The following is a 17,420-nucleotide window of genomic DNA, read 5'->3' as shown; positions in this document are numbered from 1 at the left end:
AGCCCAGGACAGAGTTCCATTAACCTTTCTGTTTCTTAAGTGATGTTGGTTTGACTGTCTCTAATTATACCCCGGAAAAGCACATAAGCAGATGTCTCTGAAAGGAAATGTCATGATATTCATGCCCTTAGTGGTGGGTCTTTATGACAGGATCTTGAGTGTTCTTTGGACTTTTTGCTTACTTTAGGGTTTGAAGTATGAATGGCTTAAGGTTTTGTATTTCTGACTTTGGTATAATTTAGGTATACTCTGTCATGGTAAGCATTTTAAGCTTTGTTATATATTGTTTCTTATTATATACATTTGCGATAGCTTTGGTTAAATATAAGCCATATAAATCTATACCCACTGATTTGGTGAATATACCTAGTCTGTGCAGAGTTCAGTGACAGATATTTCTCTGGCAGCACGTGCTCTGAAAGGGTGATTCTGCTGTGGATGCTGGTTACAGGTTCAGCAAATGCTACCTTGAGGTTAATTCAGCAATTGTGTAGAGTTTTTGCTTTCACATCTGGGTCCAGCGTCTATTGACTTCCTTTGGCCAAGGTAAAACAGTAGCTATTCATTCAAAATCATATCGGTGTCTAGATGACTCAGGAAACAGAGTTAAATCAATAGACAAGCAAATGACACATGTAAAAGACGAGAGGATTAAGTCGTTTAAGCTATAATGAGGAAAGTAGCTTTCAGAAAACCTGTATAGAAAAATGATGTTGAATATTTACTTAATATGCAATATCTGATGAATTTGATGACTAAATAATAGCTTATGAATTAAAGGTTTTTTCCATGAAATTTCATAAATTAAAAAAACCTACTTTTTCAGAATTGTGATCCATATATTTCCTCCTTTATTCATAGAAGGGATTTTTTTTTTTTTTTTTTTTTTTGGCCTCGCTGCGTGGCACGTGGGATCTTAGTTCCCTGACCAGGGATCGAACCCGTGCCCCCTGCAGTGGAAGCATGGAGTCTTAACCACTGGACCAACAGGGAAGTCCCCATTTCCCCCTTTATTCAGATAAAGGGTTATTACAGGCTCCAATTATATGCTCAGATTAAGATGAATCTTCTCAGCTCACATGACAGAAACACTAATTTAAATTTTATTTAAAATGTATAAACACTGTAGTTGTATCACTTAGTATTCCTCTTAAGCACTACATTTGAATTATTTGGAAATAAGTGATTATCCCTGAACTTTCTTTAGATTACCATTATTTTAGTTTTAAAACTTTAAAATTTGGAAACTACAAATTTCCGCAATATGGTTACAACTATGAAGACATTTTAGAAACATCTTTAAGAAAGTTGGAATTTTATTAGATGATACGTGCCAATGTAAGAATTGTTGCTAGTTAAGTAAAAATATGAATCTTTTCAGTGCCTCTTCTAGGAAACAAGCATTTACAATATTGTAAATTTTCAGGTTCTGTGCAGGGTTTACACAGCTGAGTTGAAGACACGGACTGATAACTTTTAACAAGACTTGGAGAAGTTTGCCTTTTGTGATTAAAATATTTTAATTCTAAAAGTTCTCTTTTGTGTTATTAAAGTACTTTAAAAGAACTGGAAGGAACAATAGATAGCCTTGTTCTACCAAGAGCATTTAATAAAGGGACATGAGGAATCATTTGAACTGAGATCTGAGGGGGAGGGCAGAATTTGGGTGGCTGGTGAATGGGCAGAGGTGGGAGAAGGGCCTTTGCAGGGGAAGCAAGGGACTTTCAGGAACTGAAAGGCTAGTGGAGGGAGCAGTTGTGATAAGACTCAGAAGCTCATGGAGTGCTTGGCAAAGGGCATGTATAGGTCATTGGATAGATGTGTGCCAGGCTTGCAGGGCTGAGACTTGGCTGTGTGACCTAGGGCCAAATTGTGGAGATGTCTTGAATATATCTTGTGCACATACTCTGCAGTGTGAAGTTTTGGGAGCTGCAGAGTGATGTGATATGCTCTTTTGCTACATAACCCAGGAAGCAGTGTCTGTTCTTGCTTTCTTCTGGGCCTTTTTCTCATTTACCTGGGAGAAGATAGCTACCTGGTCCTGCCACTCTGGGCTAAGGGGGCTTCACATTTAGAGAACCCTATTTAATGATGGAAGAGAGAATGGAAGACGTATTTTATTCTAACAATGTGCCTTTACTGATGAAGGAATAAAGGTTTTCAGGTGGGGCAGTCTAGCTAATGCTTTAGAATTTTTTTCCCAGATGTACATTGTAAACAAAATTTTATTAATCTGGATGTGTTTAATTCAGGTTTAATAGCAAAATTATAGTTAGTAAGCTGAAGTAGGCACCAGGAAACTGGGTGTGGGGCTAGGATGCCCTTAGGGAGACCAGCCAGCCAAGGGCTCTTGTGGAATGGTTAGAACAGTAGTTCTTTGGAATGCTGCCACAATTTCCCAGACTCAGGGGAAAAAAACGTTCCATAAACAATTGACTAGTAGCAGAGGATTGTTGTAGAACTGCTTAACTTGTTTGAGAACAAACTTTTTAAGCGTGTTAGAAGCACTTACCTGCAGATAATGGATATGCTCCTTTCAAATCATCATTAATCTGTTTCTAAAAGCAGGTCTTTAAGGATCTCTACTTTTCAATATTCTTATAGCTAAAATATTTGTTGTAACAAACATGCATTTCTTTAAAATTGATCTGTAATTCATGCTATTTAATTCAAATTGTTCCTTCTACCAATTAGACTGAATTACTGATGTTTGGGCAACTTTGGTGACAATTTAGTGATTTTATCATTATTCACATATGGTTTTCTTTCCCTGATCATTAAGCATGACTGTGGATCGGCTTGTGTTCTTCTACTTTATTATTTTAAAAAAGAAAATACATATTTTTGGTTCAGGAAGAAAGTGCTTTCGCTTGAATAGATTTATCAAGAAGAAAAAGAAAAGAATAAACCTCTTCACTTATAATAAATATTTGTATTCGTGGATTTATAAAATTTAATGGAAACATTTCCCTTTAATACTCTTTTAACAAATAGGTTTGAGGTTTTTCTGGAGAATGTACAAAGGTAAGTTAAAATGTATATCTTGTCTGAAAATAAAGGTAAAACAAAAGAAAGTGATTTAGAAGATACTTTCACAAATATAGAATGATTCAAAAGTTATTGCAGATGTTAAAGTATGAATTCCCTTTCTACCTAATAAAATCCTTTAAAATTTCCAATTCCCTAACCTGTTGTCTTGTAAATGATGTTGTCCTAAAGACGCCGGTGGTAATGAACTCACGCTCTTGTGTTTGTGGGGTATCTGGCCACGTTTGCGTCTGAGAGGCATGAGTTAGATCAGAATTGAGTCTGGTGTTCTTTGACTGTGTTGCTTAGGATACTTCCCCTGTACTTTCCTGCCGAGCTTCTGGTGATGGGGACTTCTGTCTTGCGTTCTGAGGAATAGCCCAGTAATACATAGAGACAACCTCTTCCGAGACCAGAAACACCCTGTAACTCTTTTGCAATGGGGCCGAGCATGCAGACTTTAGCTGACCTGGCTTACAAAGCAACAGAAGCTATATACATGGTGACCTGTCTAGCGTGTCCAGTTGCTTTATTGCCTCACCCTTAATGTGTTACCTATCACGATATACATCACTGACCCCGAGAACCCGTAGCCCTTGGCTAAGTCCCTCTGGTTTTGGCATAATACGTTTCTCTGTCTCAGAGTTTGAACAGCGTGTGAAGCAAACGCTTATTAATCTGAACTTCACCACCATCTTTGATAGAGAAACTAGCTCAGCAAATTACCAGTGTAAATAAAATGGAAAAGGGGAGTAAATTAAGATACATTATTACAAAGATTCTTCTATGTATTGATTCAAATGTAAGCATGAACAAAGGACCACAGCATACCGATACTTTCTTACTTTAGCTCACCTTTTTGCATGGGCTCAGGAATGACAAGACTTTGTTTCTTCAAAAACTGGTTTATAGTTCTAGCTTTTTCTAAATTAGACTGAACTCATCTCATTTATAATTCTTAAAAGAAAGGAAATTTAATGCTGCCTTTTCTTGGAAAATTTTGTAAAGACACACAGAACACGGTAAATAATTGGCCTTCAGAAAGTACCAAGCCTGTGTCTGCTATGACATCGTTTTGAGACTTGGCTAAAACAGAGGCTTTGTGTGGGTGTGTGTTCTAAGCGCAAGTGCTCTTGGACTGTTAGTAGTTTAGTCCCGGTGGATTCTTAACAGAATGTCAGCCGTTCCATTATCTTGTACAAATATTTGGCACTGGAATTCTCTTATTTACTAACTTTAAGTAATATAATATTTTTAAACCTCCAATCACTGGGAAAGGAAAAATAAACAACTGACATAGAGATACATAGCACTGAAAGCTTGCAGAGTTTAGCATTTGACAGGGTAGAGACTGGAGTTTATCATTTATCATTTAGTGAATGCAGGCCTTTCATCAAACTTTTTGTTTATTAAAAGAGTTGGTTATGTAGCATGTAGGTAGGAGTCAAAAGGCACCATGTTTTTAAAATATTCAAATGTCCAGTAAAGTATGTTATATTTTGAAATAGTTTTTATTTGTGGAGAGGTGAGTCTCAGGTTGTATTAATGTTCCAAGATAAGCAAATCTGACTTTTGTGGTTTTAAATTATGTTGAATGTTACTTATGAAAAAACAATCTGAGTTTTTAGTTATGAATTAAGAGACTAGAGGATTAAAATAACTTTTACAGTGTTTATACTTTTTACTTCTCACCCAGTGAAATATATTCTCACTGAGGAGGTACTGTGATATGTGGTTTATTATCTGCTTTGCTCGCACAGAGAAACTTATATATATAAGTGTTTCATGGAAGACATTACAATTTTGTTTTAATGTAAAAATTCTTTTCCAGTTGGCATTTATACAGGAAAACAGTTTGGAGAATAACTGTTTTGTCTATTTATCGTAGGTTGGATATAGGATTTTTTGTTTCCTTTAGATGGTATATATCTCAGAGTCCTCTATCCATAAAGCTGGATATGATGAGGATAAGTTTTATATCAATAGAACATAGTGCCTATTAAAAAGCTCTTAGTAATTGAAGGTATCTTTTCCTATATTTCTCAACTGCTTATAAAGTTTAATATTCTCAATAAATTGATTGGCTTTGTTAGGGCAGATTGCTTTCTTCTTTTCATTAGATTGATAGAAGTTAGAAAGGAAAAATTTTAAATAAATCTATTTTCCCCAAAGTGAAAATTATTTGAAATATTTTGTACAAAACAAATATTACTTTCTTTGAAATTTTATTAAATCAATTATTAACAGTACATAAGTAATACTTATTTCATTTATTAGTGTTTTTATGAAAGTTCAATTTAATGAACTGTTAAGCACTCATTGGCTATATGACATTATATTTCATTTTAAAAATTGTAAAATATGAATAAGAACAAAAGTTAATTTTACTATTAACTTTAAAAGAAGCTGATCTGACTGACTTAATGTAAGTTCAAAACATAAAAAGAGATGGAATTATTGAGATAAAGTGTCAAAGAATTTGATATAGTAGTTAAAGCAGCATTTGTGCCTTTAATTAGGCATTATTTGGAGGAGGGAAAAAGGAATTTTTTTGCCATCCTTAACATTTTGATATTACTGGTAGTCTTTTTTTTTTTTTTCCTACTGGAAAAGGTCAAAGATGGGAATGTAGGTGTTTTAATTCAAAGACAAGGAAGGTTTTGTAAATACCCATGTGAACATGTACTTGTGTGCATTTGTGTTCAGTAGTGGGGGGGGGTCTATAGATGATGGATCATGAGGTGTTGCTAACACCACTGCCAACATCCATGATATAATATGTACTATGTGCCAGCCACATTGTATGTGCTTTACATGTATTGGCTCATTAAATTCTCCCAACTATACTATAAGGTTGCCACGATTGTTATCTCCACTTTATAGAGGAGGACGCGGAGACACAGAAAGATTAAGTGATTTGCCCAACTACGAAGTGGTAGAGCTGGGATCTGAATCCAGGATGCTTGGCTCCAGGAACTGTGCTCCCAAAAACTTAGTGTTCTGTTGCCTCTCAATGTACCTAGCTCCATTTTCTCTTTTCAAAAATACAGCTAATGATATTTTTGTAATATGTTTTGAGGAATAACTTATACAATGTATATATATCTTTGACATAATAAACGCACATACATACATTTGCACATACACATATATACCTATAAGAATACTTGATTTTTTACATACTTTTTATATACTTTTAATTTTGTATACTCACAATACTTGATTATATATACAAACATGTGTGTTTCTTGAGCAAGTAAACTAAATCCAAGCCTCCCTCCTTGAACGAAATTGCCCATAACATAGAGTTCTAAACTTCAAAATTTTGTGACTGAAGTGAATTCCCCAAGTTGGAAAATAATCTAGCTCACATTGATTTGAGCAGACTGCATGTGTGGTTTTATGAGCAATATTGCAGGAGACATTCAAATTTCCAAATAGGGTCTAGTGAAAGAGACCTCGGCGGGGGGCGGGGGGGGCGGGTCTGTAAATCACATTTAAGTATCAACTTTTTGTATTTTGTTATGGCATCCCTATTTTCAGCTAGTGAAGGTACATTTAGCAAAAGGATGACAGCACCTGAGTATAAGTTTCCAATTGCCACCCCCCTCCTTTACTCCCAATAACCATGAAGTGTAATTGGGCTACTTATAATTTTCAGCCTTTTTGAATACCCTTTTCTGTGTAAAACATATAAAATCCTCCAGCTACCAGCGTCTTTCTCTTGATTGTCGAGTCTTTGGGGCAGGGCTATTGTTTGTTTTAATTTTATTTTTACTTTTATCAGAGTGCTTCATACACAAAATGTAGAGTAAATTTAATTCCAAAATACTTCTTATGAAAAATAGTAGTCCTCCACCTTTATCATTTTCCACTGCTAAGAAAGAGGCAACTGCTTTCAATTTTTGTTTTGTGCAGATTCCCTTGGAATTTACTTCCATATCTCTAAATCACATATTTATCTAACTCTTCTCATTCTTTTAGTTTTAAGCCCTATCCATTGACGTCTGTGGAAGATGAGGAACTGGTATCTTTTCCTGCCCTCAGTGCCGTACCACCCCCCAGCCCCGCCCCATGCATACTTCCTGTCTCAGCTCGACACAGATATATTATCATTTTGGTTAGAACAGTGTTTACGTGCTCATGACTATGTAAATGTTATTCACAGATGGGCCAGGTAAATTACCAGGTTTACTTTTTTCTTTCTGGAATAATACTTTGGGTTTGGGTTTTTTTTTTTTTGGAATTCATAACTCTCCTTTCAACTCTAAACTTCCCCTGGTGTACGTTTTCGCTTCATATATTCAAATATTTGGGGTATTCTATCGATGATTTCTTTTTTTTTTTAAGAAATCTCTCAGCACGTTCTAGACCCTCTGCAGTCTAGACTGCTGACGCTGCTGCCGTCATGCGATATCCCCTTTACTACCATTCTGAGATTTCCTTTGCCTCCCTTTTGTTTTAGATCCCTTGTTTCCTGGAATCCAAGTCATTGTCCTACTCTGTTTAGTCTCTCATTTGAGGTAGCGTATCTTCCAGTAGTTTCCTGAAAAACACACATAGGAAATACATTTTTTAAAAAGCCTGCATGCCTAAAAATGGCTTTAAATACCCTTACAGGTTAATTCCTTTTTTTTTTTAATTTTAATTTTATTGGAGTACAGTTGAGTTACAATGTTGTGTTAGTTTCAGGTGTACAGCAAAGTGATTCAGTTCTACATATACATATATTCATTCTTTTTCAGATTCTTTTCTCATACAGGTTATCACAGAATATTGAGTAGAGTTCCCTGTGCTATACAGTAAGTCCTTGTTGGTTATCTGCTTTCTTTAGTGGGAAATCCTGGGGAGTGGGGGAGGTGTCAGGGAAGCAGCTCATTTTTATAAATGAACGTTTCTTTCAGAAAAGACCTCCTGGAGATTTTATTATTTTGTCTGTACACATATAACGAGATGAAATAATCTTTAATACTGGAAATGAATCCCCCTTATTTCTACTGGAGGATGCATTGACTTACAAGTCACCAAGGGTTAAATAGGAAGGTGGGATTTCATGCCTTTACCTTCCTCCTCAAATACATCCAGGGGACAAAGGGATTAGTTAAGCTATGCCATTCTTGCCGTTCTGTGGCCAACCTTTATTTAAAATAACAGACGAATTGATTTCAGTATTTTTAAAAAAGAATTTGGTTTCCCACCCTCCACGCCCTTCCTGCCCTAGTTTCCTAATAAAGATCTTTTGAAAAATACCAGCTATTTTCTCACTGGACAAGGATTTTACTAAAGATTTTACCAAATAACTTGTGGCTTTAGATGACTCTTTAGCGTGAGTGACACTAACAGTCTTTAGGAAGAAATGAACAGTTTTACTTGCTGTCATCCTCCAGTCATAGTTGCATCCATTCAAGAAATATTCACTGAGTACATGTTCTATGCCAGGCAGTATGTTAAGTATTTAAAACATAATATCTCTTGTACTCATGGAGTTTATATTCTAATAGATACTACGATATGGTTAATAGCGGCTACCCTTTAGGTAATGCTTCCTGTGGGACAGCACTCTACCTGGTTGAATCCTTAGTGCAACACAGCAAGGTAATTTTAACATTCTCATGTGACAGATGAGGAAATTGAGGCTCAGTGGTTTGCCCAAGGTCATCCAACTGGTATGTAAAGGAGCCAGAATCTGAAGCCAGGTCTATTTTATTTCAAAGCTCATGTTCTTCCATTTGTATAGTTGAAAAAAGTCAACAAAGAAATTTCACCTACAGTGTTTTATCTAATCTTCTGTTATCTAAATCAGTGAGGACACTCATTTTTGAACTGAAAGGTAATTATTCTCAGCTTGAGAGATTTGGTGAAAAAAAAATCACTAATTAATTGCATCATTTTGAAGGTATATCTTATTATCAGCTTGCCTTACTTGATGCAGTTTTTTCATGAACATATGTTTAGGGATAAAACTTATTCATAGAACACAAATTTTAGTTTAATTACAGTAGAAGAACTTAGCTATTTTAAGAAAGTCTGTATCAAATAATTTTTAAAGCAAATAAAATTGTTAATGCAAATAATTGCATTCTAAGTCCCTTGTATAAACACACTTTCTCAGGCTTTATTTATTTAAAATGTTCAGTTGATAGTAGCTCAGGAAAGATGGGGAGAGTCTGCATATTGTTCCTTTTCTTTAACTATGTAAATTGTCTTATATGTTTAAAGGCACACTGAACCATCATACTATAATCCTCCAGAAAGACACATAATAAAACAGAGAGGCAATATAGAACAGAAATGTGTAAGCAAAGTCAAGGGGAGTCAAATGTTAACAAGAAACTCAGAGCTCAAATTAGTCAGAGAAATTCAAGGAAATCTGAAGTTGGTTTTTTCAGTTGGTAAGCTGATCATTATTTCCACTGACATTTATTAAATACCTGCTGTGTGACAGGTCCTGCTTCGGCACTGGGAATAAAATAATGTTTACGAACAAGATCCCTGCCAGTCAGAACCGATGGTCTGGCAGGTTAGTGAGCGCAGTGAATTGTGTGTGAGGCAGCCAACTGGTTTAAAAGCTGAAGCCTCTGAAGCTTGATATACAGGAGACAGAGATACCCTGACACACAAGGGGAAGGAGAAGGGTAAAATGGTAAAGAACAAGAGATGATATACTGGAAAACGATGAAGAAGAAACTGCGGCACAGGGCAGCGAATGAAGGTCAAATTCAGGAGGAAAGGACAAGTCCATATTGGATTGTATTTCACAAACTAGTTCAGAATTGCATTTGTATAATGCTTTACAAATTCAAAATTTTAAATTTTCCAAAACAATTTCCCATGTGTCAAGTCAGCCTTGATGATAACAGTGAAGAAGACTTTATTTTTATCTTCATCAGACAGATGAGCAAACTGAAGTCAGGGCAGTTTAATGATTTTCCAGAGATCACAGAGTGTGTTTCAGAGCTGGCTTTGAACTTCAGTCTGCTGACTCCAAATTCAGAGCTCTTTCCACTGTTCTAGGACAGCAATCATGGAGGAGAGGGGTGAGTTGCTCTGCAGACTAGATTGGTACAGACCATCTCAGCAAACCACGTGTGTTGGGAAAGTAAGGACTTGACAGACACATACTGACAGCATTAGGAGAGATATACACACGTTTCAATAATGCTGAAGACAGCAGACGGTTTTGTAGTGAAATGTGATATGTATGTACACTACCTACCATAACAGAGCTCAACGGGAGTTGTTGCTTAATTCTTTGCTGGCTTTGTTTTATTTAAACTGTGGATTAACACCAAGTTTTATAGATGCCTCACTCAGATCCAGCTCTTAAACTAGTGACTGAGTGATTCTCTGTGCAGTGGTGAACGTGAGGATGACTAGGACTCAGAGCTCACTGAAAAAGAAAATGTAGGCGTAAATGCAGTTGATCTGTGTGTCTTGTATTAAGGATAGATTTGACAATTAAAGTTTTCCTTGGACTTAGACTGGATGTAGGAGGCTAATACAGTGACAACAAAGCAAAGACAGCTGACCAGGAAGCTGCAGAACCATCTGTAAAAAAAATATTTTATTTGAATTACATTTTAGATTTAATTTGCTCCAAGAAAGTTTTCTAATGTTGATGAAACTTGTATTTTCAATATCAAGGTCAAATAGATCTGTGCCCCGAGTATAAGTGGAATAAAGACAGAGGAATTGTTTTATATGGCAGAACTTGTATCAAATAAGACCATCAAATCTGAAAGATGCATTTCCCCAGTTGAAGTAGTGTCCAACTCGGATGGATCTTACCCCTTCTCTCCCATGATTGGTAATCTCAGTTTTGAGTTTGTAATGAGAAATTGTTTTAGATATACATGCTTTACGTATACATCCCTGGAGATACTTAAGTTATGGTTTTGCTAGTCCATTGTAAAGCTCACTCTAGGAAGTCAAGGTGACATCATGCCTGTAGTTATTATACTGTTGTTTGCATCCACTAGCCTGGAGAGCCACTCAGGTATTGCATGTATTGTGTACATCAGGGCACTTACCCTGTGCTGGGGGCCTTTCTGCGGTGTAGCACAGGCATTGTAAGCCAGTCAGTAACTCCAGCAGGCAAGAAGTGAGAGAGATGACCGAAATGGGATTTAAAAGGATTCAAAGTCAATCCAGAAATCTGCATGGTTATCCCCAAGGCAAAGTCAGGGTATGTCCTACCTTTTTCTACTAGTAGCACACATAATTCTCACCCATGTCCATGTTTCATGTTTAGAGACATCTTGCCTTTTCAGGCTGCTTTGGTTTTCATTGTAATCAGAAGTCAATTTTGAAAAGAATTTAGGTTGGAGATCTGAGAAAGCAAAAGTATCCCATAGTGTAACTTTTTTTTCTGGAGTCTCACTCTTTCCTAGGGTCTTAACAAAGATAAGAACATTTATCTAGCATATAGTTATTGAACATTTTGGACTTTTTGTAACATAAGTTGCAGATATAGTATTGTTCATGTCTAGACATCTCTTAAGTATTAAGGTGAATTTGGAGAAAAACTGACTTGGAGTACTGTGTTCACGAAATTTCTTCTAATTATTTTAAGGCTAAAATCTTCAAAATAAGGCAATACTTGGAAACAAGATCTGAGTAGACTGAAGCTGACCAGGAGTACTACATATGCTGAAAGTAAAAGGGCTTGTAAAATGGGATCAGCTCGGTGCTTTGTGACCACCTAGAGGGGTGGGATAGTGATATTCACTTTGCTATAAAGCAGAAACTAACACACCATTGTAAAGCAATTATACTCCAATAAAGATGTTTAAAAAAAAAAAAAGTAGTTCACAGAAAACTTTTCGAAAATATACTTGGAAAAATATACGTTTGTTCATGTAACTACGCATTTAGATTAAATAATACAAGGATTATAAATATGAAAAAAAAAGAATATTACTTTATCTTTTGTATCAAATTATAATTTTTAAGCATGTTTTTGTCTAAGAGATTTTATAGCTATATATTCTTTATTTTTTATATGAAGGAAGCATATTAAAACTAATAACAGTAATTTATATTTTTAAATCAGAAGGGATATATCATGGAAGTAGTAGAAAATCGGCTCAAATTTCTGTCTCTTTTATTTTTCCCTCCCCTTCTTTGGCAAAAATTATGAGCAAAGAAACGACATTCAAGTCTTGATGGCTCACAATCCTAAATCAGTCCATTTTTTCCCATTTCCCTGCTACCATCCTAATTCAGCAATCTTTTATTTAGTTGCACTGATCACACCCTTGCTTTCCTACAGGTCATTTTCCACAAAACAGCCAGAATTACGTTTTCATAATGTACATCACACCATGTCACTTGCTAGTGAATTTCGCGTAGAATACACTTAGAATGAAATCCAAAAGCCTTTCTCTGGCCCACGAAGATCTGGCTCTTTGGACCTCTCAGTGTCCTGTGCTTCACCCACTGTCTCCATCCCACCTGCTTCTGCATTTCTGTTACCACTGAGTTCTTAAATTAACTAGCTCACCTGAAAGGTGGCCTTGGTCTTGATCTTTCCTCTTCCTGGATTGCTTTGCCACACATCTTATCAGCTTTGCCTTCTCCTTGACGCTACTGAGTCATCTTCAAGATCACCTTCATAAGGAGGCCTTTCCAGATCACACAGTCCAAGGCAGCTCCCAGTCTCTTTCCATTGTATCACTGTGCTTTTTTTTAAACTTTTCTTTTTTAAATTTTTTATTGAAATACAGTGGATTTACAATGTTGTGTTAGTTTCAGGTGTACAGCAAAGTGATTCAGTTATACATATATATGTATATATAGCTATCCTTTTTCAGATTCTTTTCCCTTATAGGTTATTACAAAATATTGAGTAGAGTTCCCTGTGCTATGTAGTAGGTCCTTGTTGGTTATCTATTTTATATATAGTAGTGTGTATATTTTAACCCCAAACTCCTAATTTATCCCTCCCTCCCTTTCCCCTTTGGTAACCATATGTTTGTTTTCTATGTCTCTGAGTCGAGTTCTGTTTTGCAAATAAGTTCATTTGTATCATTTTTTTTTAGAATCCACATATAAGCGTATGATATTTGTCTTTAGACAAATACTTACTTCACTTCTGACTTACTTCACTTAGTATGATAATCTCTAGGTCTACCCATGTTGCTGCAAATGTAATTATTTCATTCTTTTTTGTGGCTAATATTCCACTGTATGCATATATCACATCTTCTTTATCCATTTATCTGTCGATGGAAGTTTAGGTTACTTCCATGTCTTGGCTATTGTAAATAGTACTGCTATGAACATTGGGGTGCATGTATCTTTTCAAATTATGGTTTCCTACGGATATGTGCCCAGGAGGGGGATTGCAGGATCATATGGCAACTCTATTTTTAGTTTTTAAAGGAACCTCCATACTGTTCTCCATAGTGGCTGCACCAATTTACATTCCCACAACAGTGTAGGAGGGTTCCTTTTTCTCCACACCTCATTCTGCTTTTGTTTTCATATATTCTTATCTATTCATATATTATGTAAAAAAATTTATTGAGCACCTACTTTGTGACAAGGAACACAGTAAATTTCTGCCCTTGATAGAGCTGTCATTCCAGTGAAGAGGAATAATCAATAATCATCACTACCCGATCCTCCCACCCTGACTGGCACCATAAATGGAGTGGAGGGTTCCTGACAGCAGTGGAGTTGTTTTAATTCTGCTGGAATTAGTGAACTTTCAGAGAGCCTGTTCTTTCTCACCCTTTTACTGTTTACTTCTGGAAAGTGACCTCCACGACTGGAGAAGTGGCAAGGGAGAGCACAAAGAACATGGCTGCAGTGGTCACTTTAGGGCTCTAAAATTTATTATGCACGTTCTTGAACAAGTCATCTTGTATACTTTTCACATTAATTTCTTCGTTTGTAAAATGAGGTGGTCTTATCCATTGAGTGAATTAGTTATGAAAGCATTGGATAAATGGAGCACTCTCCAAACGACCCACTTAGGTGAGTATTGAATGTCGTCTGCCGATGTCCCAAAATTTGCTGAAATTTTCCCCATCTGCTCCCAAGGGAGGGCGCTTCTTGAATATGTGCCTCCGTTTTCTGGTCCTTTGGATAAACAACACTGAATAATGTTTAGCTTGTCTCTGATGACCATATTTTACTTTGATTCTATCCTAACAGCATTCATTTTCTGTTCTTCTGCAGTATTTTGGAAGTTTACTTGTCATTTTCTGTGTAGAACTGGCTTGTGGTGTTTGGACATATGAGCAGGAAATTATGGTGAGTTCAAAATGGGATATAACCACAGTCTGAAACAATATTCGTTCAGCCTTTTAAATCAGAGACTCTGGAGTTGTTAGGCACATGATTATTAATTTGAATGTTCATGCTATCTGGTAACAATGAATATTCCCAATACTTCTGAAATGTAGCATTTTCTTTTCTGTGTCTGAAGCATAGTTCCAAAGCATAATTTGTAATTTTTTGTTTCCTCTATTCCTATATATATCTTTAATTCCACAGATTGCTTAAACATGGATATAATAGACTAAAAATAATATATGTTCTAAAATAATTTTACTATCTTCTGAGTGTATAATAGGAAATATTCACATTTGCAACAGGACTTGAGAAAAGTTGAAAATCTACATGAAAACCTTATAAAATGCTGACTGCAGCTGTACACTGATGACTAGGAAACATGTACCTTCTGTTTGCAGCAAGCCGAACCATCTTCCAAATTAAGAAGTGTGTGTTAGAATGAATGAGAATAAGAGTTTCTTAATCTTAAGATTTTACCAGTCATGTTCGGTTTACCACTCACACTTCACCTCTGCTCTATTGGGCATTATTACTTATTTAATGTTTGCTCACTTCTTTGGTGAAAATTGATGCATTGATTATCAATGAGGTCGAGCACCTTTGCATGTCTGTGAAGTCTGGCTGTTTTCGTGGTGGCAGGTCAGACTTTTCCACTGTGAGCTTCGTAGAGTAATTCTGTTTCAGGAAGACGATGTTATTTTTCCCCCAAAATGTAGTCTTCGGACTGTCTACAGCAGGAGTCCACCAGGGTGATTCTTTAAAACGCACATTATAGGGCTCTAGGCCAGAGCTGCTAGATCGGAGTAGAGGAAAAGGCAGGGACTGGGTATTTGCATTTGTGGCAAGTTCCCCAGGTCAGTCTTCAACATTTTAAAATTTAAGAGCTCTTAAGAAGCGAAGCAGATTCTTTTTTTTTTTTTTTAATTTTATTTTATTTATTTTTTATACAGCAGGTTCTTATTAGTTATCTATTTTATACATATTAGTGTATATATGTCAATCAAAATCTCCCAATTCATCACATCACCACCACCCATGAAGCAGATTCTTTTACATTTTGGCAGTTGTGTAAGAAAATTGAAGACATCTCTGGTACTGATGCAGTTATTAAAGATTCTACGGTGAATCTGCTACTGCACTGTGACACCGTTTTGAATACTAAGTGGTAATTACAGACTAGTGGGTACTCTACATACTTCAGTTTACATGTAAACGATGCTTTGGCACTGCTACACAGCTGGACCCCTCTGAAAACACTCATGCTTTCAATGTGTGACAACTCTTAGTAAGAAGAGAGAATTTATGGTTATTTTTTTCTCTATTAAAAATTGAAAAGTCAGGGCAGGTTCTAACTAGTTTAATATAAAGTTAAACACTATCTTTAAAACAAAATCTCCTATTACAATAGGAATGCTCTTGTTGTCTTTGAGAATCATATTTTCACACCATCCCTAGAAACTTGGTATATTAAGGGAATGAAAAATGATTGATTCCAGGGACTCAGTTTCGGTGTCTTATTACTTTTTTCTGATTTCAATAAACACATGGATCTCCCTAACATTCAAGCAATGAGTAGTAAATTGTATAATTAATTCTTGATCTCCTCATCTCAGCTTTTGTGTTCTTTTGGTAATTAAAAGGTTTTTAAAAATGAGTTTACTTTCTAGTGGATTTAAAAAATGGCTTGAACAGTGTTTATATCATACTAATGTTTGATAAATTTCCTAAATTATAACAAGTTTGAAATGAATTAATTTAAGGTATTTGAAAGGAAATATTTTGACTCTAATATAATTCTAAGGAACTTGAGGAAACAGAAAGGAATTGATACTTTTTTAGATACTTGCTTCTATTCTGTGAAGGGGCGATCTGCAAGTATTTTTTTAGTATCATAGTGGTACTAGATGGGTGTACACTGCCGTGCCCGCTGAAGGCATACATCACTGTTTTGCTTGTGTAAATCTTCCCCCATTAAGTCACCAGGATAAAACAAGGGCTGTTTAAAAGTGAAATGTGGAAAGTAGTCCTTTAGGGAAAACGTTTGTCAGAATTTTGTCGTTGTTGTTGCCTTTGTGCTAATAGCAGCGTGAATGAAAAGTGCCGTTAAAGTTTATGAGCTGCCAAATTTTGCAGAATCCAGCCTTTGCGTAGAATGGGCTTTGTGCTCTTCTCTGTTCCATGCAAGGAGCCAATACATGTGTGTTTTCCTTTATGGCCAGAGCACTGTATTTTGTGCCAGAACCTCAGTGACTGCCTGTGTTTCTTGCTATATTTGGCTTCAGATCAATTGTGGTCACAAGTGGGAAACAACTTATATTTATTTTGGAAAATAAATTAAAAATAAGACTGTTCTAGTAATCAAATCAAGAGATTGGGCATCAGGCAGCCTATTTTCCCATTATTTCTGTTTTTTGTATACATGTTCACCTCCCATTCATCATTCCTTCTCTAGATGAAATCTGTCAATAATGTTAACTGTTTCAGATTATAAATTTCTAGAGAATTTATTTCACTTCTATTTATTTTATGTTCAAAAGGATATGAGATAATAAGAATTTATAGTGAATAGCTTGAACTTTGGTTAGTTCTCTGAACTTTGTTGGAACCAGATGAACACACAGTATACCCAGTCAGCCCATTATTTAGGGAACAAAGTTGTGTGCCCAGGCGTTGGGGTGTTTTCTTTTGTATTGTACATTTCCAAGTAATGAAAAAGAAAATTAACAAAGGAACAAAATGAAGACTTTCTGTGGCCAGGAATTTTTAAACTACTATTGATATTACTATTTTTAAAAATAAGATTTCAAAATAATATGAATCTTAAGTTAGTGTCAAATTTGCTTGACTTAACCCAGTCAGTATTGCTCCATAGATCAGGTGTGGATGTCTGTCTAGTTTCCCAAGAGTTACTTTAATAAATGCCACACGTGTGGAGAGACTAGGATTTGTGTGACCCCATTTCTCCTGTAGCACTGTACATAAAACATAGCATGATATGCTGATTAGATTTCTTGCCAACTGTTGTGTTGTGTACCTGAAACTCTGTCATGATTAAACACTGTTCAGGGACATGGTGCTAGGTGCCTTGAGAG

General features: G+C 35.9%; 1 protein-coding gene across 4 annotated transcripts in view; it reads left to right on the top strand.

Annotated features, from left to right (window-relative positions):
• TSPAN12 (tetraspanin 12) overlaps positions 1 to 17,420 on the top strand; it is a 65,255-nt gene that overhangs the window by 23,992 nt on the left and 23,843 nt on the right. For all 4 annotated transcript variants that reach the window (XM_061197980.1, XM_061197981.1, XM_061197982.1 and 1 more), the window contains one exon: positions 14,212 to 14,286. In XM_061197980.1, coding sequence (XP_061053963.1) covers positions 14,212 to 14,286 — 75 coding nt within the window. The remainder of the gene's footprint in view (positions 1 to 14,211; positions 14,287 to 17,420) is intronic.

This window comes from Eubalaena glacialis, chromosome 8 (genome assembly GCF_028564815.1).
Source record: "Eubalaena glacialis isolate mEubGla1 chromosome 8, mEubGla1.1.hap2.+ XY, whole genome shotgun sequence".
In the NCBI taxonomy this organism is placed as follows: domain Eukaryota; kingdom Metazoa; phylum Chordata; class Mammalia; order Artiodactyla; family Balaenidae; genus Eubalaena; species Eubalaena glacialis.
The sequence above is the reverse complement of the archived record's forward strand: the minus strand, read 5'-3'. Positions and strand labels throughout refer to the sequence as shown.